The sequence below is a fragment of the Mobula hypostoma genome, chromosome 10, assembly GCF_963921235.1.
Source record: "Mobula hypostoma chromosome 10, sMobHyp1.1, whole genome shotgun sequence".
Classification (NCBI taxonomy): Eukaryota; Metazoa; Chordata; class Chondrichthyes; order Myliobatiformes; family Myliobatidae; genus Mobula; species Mobula hypostoma.
The window spans coordinates 76,288,894-76,302,240 of NC_086106.1; the positions used below are offsets into that span (position 1 = coordinate 76,288,894).

Genomic DNA, 13,347 nt, shown 5'->3' on the forward strand with positions numbered 1-13,347 from the left:
CTCGTTAAGGGATCAGCAGTGGAATGGGTGAGCATTCTCAAATTACTGGATATCACCATCTCTGAGGATCTATCCTGGACCCATCATACCAATGCAATTACAAAGAAGGCACAACAGTGGCTACGTTTCATTCGGAGTTTGAGGGACTTGATATGTCACCAAAGACTCCAACAAATTTCTACAGATGTACCATGGATAGCATACTAACGAGTTACTTCGCCATCTAGTATGGAGGGGGTACTGCACAAGATCTGAAAAAAGCTGCAGAAAGTTGTAAACTCAGTCAGCTCTGTCATGGGCTCTAGCCTTCCCAGCACCGAGGACACCTTCAAAAGGTGATGCCTGGAGAAGATGGAGTCCATCGTTAAGGACTCCCATCACCCACGACTTGCCCTCTTATTGCTACCATCAAGAAGGTGGTAGAGGAGCCAGAAGACACATACTCAGCTTTTCAAGAACAGCTTCTTCCCTTCTACCATCAGATTCCTGAATGGCATATTAATCTACCAGCACTACCTCATAACTTTTTCATTTCTTTTGCATTACTTTTTTTATACACACACACGTTTGTTGTTTTGCGGCAGCAGTACAATACATAATAATGAAAATGCTTTAAATTCCTAAATTACAATATTACAAGTGAGTGTTGGTGTACATACTGGATATATATCACACCTACATCTAGTATCTACACCCACACTCACTTGTAATATTGTAATTTAGGAATTTAAAGCATTTTCATTATTATGTATTATAATGTACTGCTGCCGCAAAACAACAAACTACACAACATATGCCAGTGATACTAAACCTGATTCTGAAGTGATGTGCAAAAGGATGGCACAAACTGTCTCGCCCTTTAATCTATCACTTGACATGGGAAAATTAGCTAATATCAAACTAGTGTCAACATGATTTGTTTGGGAACTCAAGAAGTAGATATCCAGGGTCAAAATGTTTATTCTACTATCCCAAAGCTCTTTACAGCACAATACCCGGTGTGCATGGTAGGAGCACCAATCTGGATTGCAAAGACCTCCATCCACAACCTGAAAGAATAGTTTCAATATCTGCATTCTTGGCACTAGACGTCTTTTAAACACAAAGAGGGATGTGAAAAAGAAATTGCTTCATAAACCAGAACGGATTTGTTTGAAACGTGATGGAAAATCTATAATGTGTTAATTAATACAAGTATTTGTTTGAAAATAAAACTTGCTTTGAAACACTCCATGTGCTGCCTGACCTGCAAAATGTTAAGAGTGTTTAATTGCCAGCTTTCGGGTTAGAAACCAATTTTTCAGCACTCCACTTGGAATCATTGTTTAAGTTTTATTAGCTTCCTTTCGGACTTCCAGTAAAGCATTCTGTCTTGAAAGAGAAGCATACTGCAATAATTTAAATAGACACCTTTTCTTGCTTTAAATGCACCTCCTCCTAGTTAGCTAAAAAGATTTAACTGATGACCTGGAGAGTTATACTGCTTAGATCAACCAACCTTTAAGTTAACAGGATGTAGGAAGGTAAGAATCAGCATCAGAAGCAGAGAAAAATGATGTAAGGGTTCAAATATATACACACACACATATATATATATATATATATATATATATATACATACACACACACACACACACAATAATTTGGATTTCCAGTAATGCTCTGATACTGTTTTCAGCCAAGCCCATCAGATCTGCCAGACAATGATTAAAGGTATATGGCCACAAAATTGGCAAAACACACTCTAACTACATATAAATCATCAAACAAATGAATCATGAAATGAATATGTAAATTGTGCATTTAACCTCTCTTTACACAGCAGTGACTGTCATTCTCTTAAATTTAAGGCCATTGTAATCTTGCAACTTTAAAAATGCTTTGATAAAAGCATGACATATTCAGTAATAAGTAAACAGTGAGCTGGAACCCCTCAGCAATTATTGAAACGAGGTGAAAAAGGCATCACATTCATGTGCTAATGTAGGTTCTAGATATGATATGAATATTTGCCTAACAAAAACCCTCCTGTCTTTTACTTGGTGAAAAAAATAATGAATGTCAACATAAAATTCCCTTTTCTGCCCTTTGCTCATGGCTGACGTTCAATTATAGCAAGAAAAACAGCAGCTCATCTCTGTGCTGGAAAAGAAAATGAGTCAGGCACTGATTTATAGCCTGCTGAAAATCCATCCTTGTAATGGACCAATCTTTACATGAGACTGCTATCCATTACTTTAACGGGGGCCTCCCTGCCCTGATGGTGCTATAGGACATCTGTCAGCACCAAAGAGATTCAACTAAACAATGGCATCAACAGACAAATTTCCTTTTATCTCAGTGTTAGTGGAACTCTCTGGACTCATCGCCTAATAAACCTGGCTTCAAGTAATTGAAATAATTTAATTAACTAATATAAAGATGAAGCTGCAGTTAAAGCTGCCATATCTCCTTTCAAAGTGACATTCTTATTAAGTCAATTTCACAAATTCAAACTCAGCCAACCAGAGATTTCCCCATAATTGGGCTGACTTTCAGTAGGTCCATCACAAAATACTTGGTTGCTTTTAAATTTTCCTGAATAAACACACACAAGGAGGAAAAGTCCTACATGCACAATTACAGACATTTTTCTGCATCTAACAGATGGTGACATGCTGACCCACACAAAAAAAAATTGCAGAGGATTTTTTTTCCTCCAATTGTCCACAAGCTACAGCTCTTTGCTGAGCTCTCCAGCATTTCAACTCCCCCTGTAGCTTTCAAACATTGGATACTGAACTACCAGCAATGGAACTTCCATTTTGTCAAGCAAATGAAGGAAACAGGAAGAATTATCAACTGATACCTAAACAAACATTTCTCTCCAATTTGATAAAAGCTACAAAATGGGTAGCCTTGGCACATGACACAAAATCCTTACTAATAGTATAGCATTTGACTGGAAACTAACATGTTTGAATTAACCTTTCTCATGTATTGCTCTCTAACAGAAGATTGCTCCGACAGCAGTTTCATCTGGAAAAGCTAATGGACAATTTGAAGTTTCCCTTGCAGATATTACAGTTGTGCAGTTTACTCAGTAAAATCTTGCTGGTTTATTTTTTCATGAACTACTTTCATCTTACGAGGCGCACAGCACCTTCTTTTAGCATACACTATTTACACAATACTTAGAGAAGTTAACATAACCGGTAACTTTTTAATCTAACATTTGGATCAAATCTTTAGTTTCATGTTATAACTGACCATACATTTTAACCTAATACTAGTTAATTTTGCTGGCAATATGATGTCACTAAACCTGATTTCAAAAGGCCAGAAATAGATATTTAGTAATTCGCATCTCAGAATTCTGAAACTGTGACTTGACATGTTCCGCAGTAATAATACAAACCCAATTTGAATGTTTCTCTTCATTGAGAGACTCTGCAGATATCTTTTCATCACTGTTGTTTAAGTTATATTATTCTTGTTGTAATTGTTCTTACTCATTTTCTTGGGATCTGAGTCAATGATGCTCTCTGATTCTGTGTTCTTAGTCTGCCAGCAATGTCATAATTTTAATTATTAAAAGTAATAATTAAAATTGTTACTTATTATTAATTTATAATGGCATATTTTTCCCCAAGATAAAAAAAGTAACTAAAATACCAAATAGAAGAGAATTACGAAACACATTGGTCTTGAAATCCCAAAATCCAGTAAAACGGAACCTGAATGAACACTTTGAATCAGAATCTTGTTGCCTGTCAAAGTTTGAAAAGCTGCTTTGCATCTGTATGCTCTCCAAGGAGAATATGGTAAACATTATTTGACTCCAGTATGGAAATGTTATCTATAAGTTTGGTTCCCAAAAGAGTTCATGTTAAAATTGCCTCTAATAATTTTTATGGCTTATTTATATCTTATCTTAATATTATTCTATTTGCAAAAAGACTTTCCTTTTAAATTGCCTGATTATCCAGAAGCAGTCTTGTGTTTTCCCACCTAGCACAGCCGAGAATATCATTAGCAAACAACCAAAGAGATTAACAGAGTCATAGACTCTTTTGTCGTATTTGAATATGATGTCGGTCTGGGTTGCGTGGCTGTCTGGACTTTTAGAGTCAGTGAAATGGTCATTAGAGTGAATGGAAAGGCTGCCAATTGTGCCTACCAGTTTAGACTGTCAGAGCCTTGTTTGAAATTTTTGAAGTAGAAAAGGAAATACTTCATATTTTCTTGAATATAGTAGCATTCTGTAACAATTGTACTATGTTCCCTTTTGTACACTATAATTGAACTAGGCAAATAGTTAAATGGAGATATCATTATCTAAAACAATTTTATGTACAGCAGCTTTGGTTGATGTCAAACACAAAATGGAACAGTTATACTGATTAGTCATCGCCAGACATGGATGGAGGAATTTGTGGCCAACCAGTATCACATCTGAAAAAGGTCTGGCTTCATTCTTGCTACTGTTTAACCCTGCATATATTTCCAGTATAACTGACACTCAAATGTGATCTGTCTGATCAGAATGACATATTTATTGCCTCATTCACTGGCCTTACATGCAGGCAGAAAAATCAACATTTGAGTCATAAATTTTTCCCACAGACAATACTCTATGCATGAAAACAGCACAGAGTAGCCTTTACCAAGGCTGAACGTGATGTCTTAAAATGCATGAGGAGCTGATTCAAGGAATAGATGCCTTCTGACATTGTAAAACTAGTGATGCATTTGAACAGATCAATAGCTCTATTTTAAATTGTGCCATAATTTCTATTAACAGAATTATTCATACTTTTCAGAATTTTATACACCACTGACTTTAAGCTCGATTGCCATTACTAAATGAAAATTTGGAACAAACAGATGAACAAATATTTGGCACATTATTTAGCGTTTACAAATGTGGGATTGGGAGGCGCAATTCATACTACGTCCATAGCTGCATCCGCACATTACTAAGGATGAGAATCTTTTAACTTGCATAGTGACTAAGAAATTGGACTGCAAGTTCCCAAAACACATGTTATCAGAATATATAGAATATCACACAGAAGCAAACAAAAATGAGCAGTTGGGACATAATCACATAGTGACTCTCAATGTACAGAAGTAATTTGACTTTGAACACAAATTTACTGCTAGGGTGCTGTGAAAGACTTCGAGAGGAACAATTACATAATGTGCTTGTTATTTTTTTAGTGTCGCCTTTAAAGTATTGATTATTGATGTCTCTCCATCAATCAAGTAAATGAAGGCCCTAATGAAATGAATCTGCCTCCGCCACACCCTTCCCCCCCCCCCCACTATATTTCTACCATGATGCAAAATACATACAGGTTTTATTTTCTAGTTTACATTTTGCCTCAACAAATACCTACAAGTAGTCTGAGCAAATTATACAAATCTAATTTTTTAATATTCCCAGACTTACTCTTCAATTTCTGTTTAGTCAGCTGGAGTGTGATGATTGTGACATTCTATAAAGCATGCTAACATTAATATTTTTTTATAATTAACTATTCATTAAACTATTTAATGTCACTAATATACAGGTTCAGTAAATCCATTAAAAGTCAGTGCTCCTTTCTGGGCATATTTTTAATTATCTAATTAGAAACAAGTCTATACCAGAAGCAAGTGCATATTTAGAAATATAAAGACACCACTGGAGCATCCCACATTGAAGCAGCATGGAACTCATTATTTTTGGAACAACATTGCTTTGGAACAGTTTCAATGACACAATCACTTTCTCTGCAATTATATGTTCAATTAAATTAATTGGATCCTAATGCAGTCAATTGTGTTGTTGCTTTGTGTGAGCAATTTAACTTCTGTATCTGAATTGTTTTCAATGTCCAGGGGTATTGTCAACTGATATCTTTTTCTCCATCATTTCTGAGAGCACTGTTATGTTTTGGGGACATTTTAATGTTAAAATATCTTCAGCCTTTGTAATGTTCTTCTGTTATTGGTTGGTATTGATTTTTTTAAACTATTGAAGATGTATAACTTAAAATTCCTTGACTTTCTACTTTTGTTGATCTGCCAATCTACGAAAGTAAATAATATTGCAAACCTAGAACATAGATGATACTGAAACTCAGAAATGTATCCAAATTAACTTTAGAGAAATGGGAACAAAATACTAAATAAACATCATCCAAAACTGACAACATGGCAAATTGCTAGTCATTACCAAGGGTACTATTAACTGCTCTCTTTGGCTAGGTTGGGTTTGATTTAGATATTTTACTTTGACTAAATGGGGTATTCAATCTGAGTTTAAATAACAAGAACTTGATGTGATTCTTGTGTCAGGATTTAATCAGGGGCCTGTCTTCAGTGAGGGCATATTAAATCAGTTAGTTCTCTTGACACATTTACCAACTGTTGACTTACAGTAAAGACCTGAAAGAGATTTTGAATCTATTGCAAATGTCCTGCTTTTTTAAGCCAGACAATTTAGACTTCAATGCAAAGTTGCATTTAGTTTCTCACACTGCCTTATCCTATAACAGCAATAATTTCTTGTGTAAATTTCGAGTGATAAAATGGGATTTTTTTGGCAGATAATTACTTTTCCAATTGAGTACCTATTAGATTAAATCATGAAGAATTTTATAAACCTGCAGCTACCATAATCATTGATGAAGGCAAACAGACAGCACTGTGCCCAGAAAGAGAGACAGATGGCCCTTTGACCTAAAGTTATGTGCAAATGAATGTTAGTAATCATTAAAATTTCTAACTATTTTGTGACTGCTAATTAAAATGTGATTCCATACCAGTAGTCGGAAAAATCATTTGCATCTTAAAAGTTAATAACTCAAGTATTCAAAAACAAATCTTTACACAAAAATGTTTATATCTAATATTACTTAGCTAGTGCCTGTTATGCTGCTGCCCTTAAGGGCAGTTTATATCTAATATATTTATTCCTTAAATTCTTAAATCTCCACACTTTGAACTCTAAGAATAAGCAGAAGACAGAAATAGCCATCTTATTTTAGTAACATTATTTGAAATTTTTCAATTATTAAAATTTTATGTAAGGTTTACTAGTCTCCTCATAAAAATAAGTATCTTCTGGTGTTCCAGTCACTGCATTTTAGACATAATAACTGGTAAATAACAATGGCCAAACTATCAATTATTTACTTCAATAATAATGGGAAACCCACACAATGCATTGCTGAATATTTCTGAGGCAAAGGTGTCTTATTTTGGCTAATGCTGTACAACAAACACCCTCCACAATTCTACGGTGTGGAACGATGCAAATCACACAACTGTGAGGGTATTACACCAGACTGTTTTATCTGGTATTCTTCAAGTGAAGCATCAGTTAAATGAAAGGCAATATTACTTATGATTTAAAAATAAAATGTAACTTTCAAAAGGCAGAGTATTAATTTAATAAACTGAAACATACTGTATCTTCCTTGAATTACCAATACAAATTCTAGGAAAAACAAATCTCCCATTTCAGGTACTTTGATCCCTTAAAGTAACTTACTTAACAAAGAATGATTAAAGAGCTTGGGAGACATTTATCTCCCCACTCCATTTATTGTGTTTACAAAAGAAACCTCATGTTATTTTTCTTCTCTTCAGGCTGCCACAGGAATCTAAAATTTAACTATTATTTTATCAGCTGTCCAAAACTGTAAACCAGGTGTTCTGAAACCTCCCCAAGGTCTGGAAATTACATCAGGGGTATGGATTACTCCTATTGTTTCTCCAAAGAAAGTCATAAAATATCCTGCATATTTCACTTCATGATGCTTAATTTATTTCACTTCATCTGAGAATCAGAACAGTTCTGAAAAACATGAAACTTGTAATGGGCCTGATGCAAAGTTGGGGTTTTAAACCAAGCCTAATCAACTCCCTTGCCCATGACTCCACTCCCCCCCCCCCACAGCTATCCTCACCCTAACAGGAACCACGAAACTCACAACGTTTTCCAATGCATAGTCACCCAATCAGTTATAATCCTCATATTTCAGCCTGTTCCTTGACCAATCAAATGGTATATTAAGTGGCTGTGCCCTTGAAAAATGCATTTTCATTTGAATAATCTGAAAACAATATTCTGGTCTATAGAGCAAGGTCATTTACCAATAGCAGAAAAGTAATGTGGTAAATCATTTGTGCTTCACAAATAAATTCCACATCAGTAATTAAAACCACGCTTCTTGGCTTGTGCTATCAGCTCATCAAATTCATTCCTCATCTAGAATAACAGATCCACATCTGCAGTCATTATATCATGCAAGATAAATCAATCCGCTGAGTGATGCTTTGGGGCATCCTGTCTCCCTTTAAACTTCACTGTATTTATTTCCCTGTGACACATTTGACATTCTATTTACTGTAGGTAAATGGAAATCAGCATTGTATACTGCAATCAGTATAAAAAATATACTCTGATTCAATCCTGTTAACAGTGTTAACAATGCACTATTTACATTGATCAATGCAATGTGAGTTACAAACTTAATACCTCAATTTCTGGACCTGTGTTGTGATTATCAAATTTTGAAAGTGTTAAGATACTGAAAATACAAGAAAGAGATTTAATCATTAATTTAATAACCTAAATAGTTTTCATATATTTTGGTTGAATTAATACACAGCAATCTAATTCATTACAGGAAATACTCTGTCCAATTCATTATTCTAATTGCTGGCTTAATCCAGAAACTAGCCCACACCAAAAAAAATCTCTGTGGCATTTGTTTTTCATGGAGACAGTAATCAAAGAACTAGTAATGAAGCTTATTTAACCTCTACCTTGTAAGCAAGTACATGTGAATGTACGATAACATTTCTTTTGCAAGCTACTTTCTCGAATTATGAATGTCATTTCCAATTTTATGCATTCCCAATTGCATATATCCAGATTCAGAAACATCTATTCGAGACATCACTCCTAATTAGATGATTAGTGCTCCAAAAGACAGTAGATGGGTCATTTACATAATTTAATCATAAAAAGTTAGCAATGGATATTTCTATATGCATTTGTACAATTATCTTCCCTCCTCAGGCTGTGATATTAAAGTGATTAAACAATATTTCTGCAAACAGGCAAGTGTGTACTCTATTAAACCTGTGCTAGAGGCAAATAAAAAATTAATTTTTGAAGATATTTTTCAGTATATCTCTAATAAATAAATTGCACATAGAATATTTCTTAATACAATTAAAAAGGACAAAACAACAGTATGTGGTCAAAAATTCTGCTGAGACATTACACCTATGTATAACAATACAATGGAAAAATTGCACAGATGTTCATCAGTAATGCAATTTCCATCCAATTTTCTAAATGCAGTCCCTAAGTGCAAAATAGCTTAACGTTGTGTTTAGCTTGCAGTTCTTCAATAAATAATGAATGCAATAAAAACCTGCAGATCAATTTCAAAGCAAGGAATTTTACAGGATTATTTTATTCGCCCACCATTACTGATCGAAAAGTTTTGTTTTAATCCTTTGAGTTTGACGGGTCAGCCTGTACAAAGTTCCCAGAAGCATATCTGGCAATAAATGCTTACCATTTATAAAGCTGTCAGTTAACATGCAAAGAACGGAGTAACATCAAAACATGCACAGAATTCAAATCCAAGGCGATTCATTTAGATTTGCTCCCATTGATTTATTATACAAACTGCAGCATCTGCAGTCTGATAAGACGCTCTAGAAAATTAATTCTCGATCAATTCTAAGGGAACAAAAAAAAATGCACCAGATAATCAACCAGCGGATTAGTTTGGCACCTTAGTTTATTTTGCGTCTCGCATTATCTGCTAATTGTGAATGTCTTTAGCACTTTGGAGCAAGTTTTTATTTGTTTTTGCTGATTAGAAATGACAACAGCGAGTCCTGCAGGCTGAAACAGAAAACATACAACCCCCAGCAAAGCGGCTCTGCTCCGTGATAGCCATAAAATTAAAGAAACGTTATAGTGCCCAAGGAGAGAAATTTAAGAACAAACCATCCTTAGCTCCTCGGTCAAACTTTGTGCCCTCAGATCACTGTGCTGTTGTGCATAATCACCCCTGTGTTAGTTTAACACCAACACAGCACAAGTATAAATGTGATTTGTTACGTTCGTGCGACGGTGGGTTTCCCGTATATATAATTAGAAAGCGGGTTCAAAATCGGGTGCCTCATACTTGAATTCATTTTACTGCTCTGAGCTCTTTGGATTCGTGGGGTGGGGTGGGGTAGGGTAGGGTAGGGTGGGGTGGGGTGGGAGTGGGGGTGGGGTTGAAATGAGTGAAACTGAAACATTACCGATGACGATAAAGGAGTTTGCAAACAGTAAGTGCAAATGCCGGTGAATATTTTATGATGCATTCCAGTTTTATTTTAACATCTATGAATAAGAAATATTCTTAATCGTTTCATTACGAAATACCACGATGCCACAGATCACTGGAAAATCCCCAAATGACCTTTAGAATAAATGCCCAAACAGGTGACAATGGAAATGGAAGGAAATAACTAAAAAGAGAGGGGGAAAGTAAGAGTGAGAAGAGAAACAAAGCAAGGGAATAGGAGATCGAGCTTACCTTGCGTTGGTGCAATCGTTGAACAAAGTTTCAAAGTCTTTTCTGGATATGAGTTTGCAACGGTTAACTCCGGGCTGGATGGCTCCGAGTCCTCTGAGGATTCTGACCTGCTCTACGGTGCAGACCACGGGCGTTATATCCAGTCTCTTTAACTTAGTGTAAACCGTATGCAAACCGCCCACCAGATGCTTGAGGAAGAGATCAAAAACCTGCGGGAGGCAGATTAGCTCCTGCCCGTCCACATTGAAAGACGCCACTTTGACTCCACGGAGCTCGACCATCTTACACTCGTTGCCGCTGTTGATGTTGTTATTAATGCTACTAAGTTTGGGTGATTCCGAAGGGCTGGTGTACACAGAATCGGTGCGGAACAAGCCTCCTGTTAACGGGGTAGAAGTGGGAGTGAGAGGGGGTGGTGGGATAACGGGAGCTGACACAGCCATGGCCACTTTTCCACATGTACTCTCTGTGTGCGTCTCTCTCCCTCTCAGTATCTGTGTAATGTAGTAAGGAAAAGCGAGGAGTCGCAGTCACCTAGTCCTCGCAACAACTACGCCCTTCTCGCCCAATTGACATCGCACGCAGCCAATCCGCGACATGGCTTCCGCAGAGACATTCCCTATTGCACGTTTGCGCTATGGTTCTACCAATCAGGAAGAGGAGGCGGAGTTTACTGCTGCCTTCAGTCAAGTACGTGCCGAGCATATATCAATAAATCACTGAATGAACAGGAGCCGCTCGGTTTGAATTTAAAGCTGAACTCACCCGTAAGTTTCCTGAAGTTTGTCGAGCTTTCAGAATTGCATGTTTTCTGGCTTACATTATTCTTCCATTGGATTAATTATTATAAAACGATTTTTTAATGAATTTGAAAGCGTGTACAACAGGAATTCTGCAGATGCTGGAAATTCAAGCAACACACATCAAAGTTGCTGGTGAACGCAGCAGGCCAGGCAGCATCTCTAGGAAGAGGTACTGACCTGCTGTGTTCACCAGCAACTTTGATGTGTGTTATTTGAAAGCGTGTTCCGTCTTTAAGGAGTCAGACAAGGGATATCTTTAAATTTATGAATGTTTTTTGTTACGTCTTTTTACCAAAAAAAACTTATATTCGCGATATTTGGAGATTTTGGCTCATATGATACATTTTCGATTTTCAACTATTTCCTTCAGGGGTAGCGTAATCCAAATCCAAAGGAAATGGTACATATATCTCTGAACCAACTTCATCCTTTCACATGGAACTTGCACAGAACAATTCGGTCAAAAGCAAACCCCATAATCATTTTGGAATACGTAGGTAATGGAAAGTTTAATATAGAAGACATTGGAAACGCACCTGAGATCGCGAAACACCTGTGAAGAAAGAAATAACACGTCGTACTCATAAAATGTATAATAAACAAGGCTATAGACGTGAAACAGATTTCCTTTTCAACACTTCATCCTTCTTGCAAATTATATTTTACTTGTGTCAGAAGAGCACAAGATGATGTAAGGAATAGCAGCCCTAACACAAGTACCACTGAATATGAAGTGCTTCGTAATTCAATAGAAATGGTTAACATCTGGAAATGACGGAAAAACAATAAACGCTATCGTAAACTCAGTTCGAAATCCAACTTAATATTTGAAACCGACTGGTTTTGAGAAGATTTTTCGGTCCGTTGTCTGAGTATAAGTATATTTATTTTGTTTTAATTTCGACAATCTTTTGATCCCATTCCTCTTCTCTTTTCATCCTGATTGCGGTGAGTGGAGGCGATTCTGCGGACACATACGTCACAGGTTGGAAAACAGTAATCATGCACGTAATAAAACGTATGTTTACTTTTCAGCAGCTATCCACTGCTTGATATCGAGAAAGGAATACAAAATGACAAATCCGTATTTAAATATCGATCTCTGTTAACCCAGTGCATGAAGTACTATCAAAGAACGTTGCGAATTCAGTTAACCAACGCACGCTCAGATTTTGGAAGAAAATGCAAGGATTATACACCTGCACATTACCCGGAAGTGGATGTTGCGGGATCCCTTATCGCTGCATCAATTTGAATACAGGTGCAGCATAGTTTGGGCAAGAATATCTTTTCCTAATAAATAGGAAAAGTGAAACAAAGTTGCATGTGAAGACAGCAGACTAACATCATAACTGAACTGTTCCCCCAACCTACGGACTCACTTTCAAGAACTCTTCATCTCATGCTCTCGATATTTATTGCTTATTTATTATTATTATTATTATTATTATTATTCTCCTTTTTAGTTGCACAGTCTGTTGTCTTTTGCACACTAGTTATCTAGCCATCCTGTTGATTCTATTGTGTTTACTTACTGTGAATGCCGGCAAGAAAATGAATCTCAGGATTGTACATAGTGACATATACACTTCGATAACACATTTACTTTGAACTTTGAACTTTTCATCATGTTGTGCACGATGGAAAGAATTTGCAATGAAAAACCAAGATCGTAAATGTAAATTGCCTTAAGTTTATATATTTACATTGCCTCTACTCTTTTCACTTTACATAATCTTTCACAGAATTCTAACTAGGGTTGGGATTACCGGTTCAGTCGTGCTTGCGGAAAACATGTACATTTCCGAAAACTTTTACAACGTATATAATAAACATTGCTGTCCATGAAGTTAACCGTGTTAATTAAATATCATGCACGTTTTTGTTTCATTATTGTTAATGTGGAAACTCCGAAAAAAATTTAAAAATTACAGGTATTTTCATTTAAATTTCCAGTT

The 13,347-nt window shown here is 36.1% G+C and overlaps 2 protein-coding genes across 4 annotated transcripts in view; one reads left to right on the plus strand and one right to left on the minus strand.

Annotated features, from left to right (window-relative positions):
* Window positions 1-11,065, minus strand: part of dacha (dachshund a) — a 396,346-nt gene extending 385,281 nt beyond the window's left edge. For all 3 annotated transcript variants that reach the window (XM_063060634.1, XM_063060633.1, XM_063060635.1), the window contains exon 1: window positions 10,587-11,065. In XM_063060634.1, the coding sequence (XP_062916704.1) occupies window positions 10,587-11,029 (443 nt within the window). In that variant the 5' untranslated portion in view covers window positions 11,030-11,065. The remainder of the gene's footprint in view (window positions 1-10,586) is intronic.
* Window positions 11,066-11,347: 282 nt separating this feature from the next.
* Window positions 11,348-13,347, plus strand: part of chm (CHM Rab escort protein) — a 129,412-nt gene continuing 127,412 nt past the window's right edge. The window contains exon 1 of the mRNA XM_063060636.1: window positions 11,348-11,353. The gene's annotated coding sequence lies outside the window, so the exon portion shown is untranslated. The remainder of the gene's footprint in view (window positions 11,354-13,347) is intronic.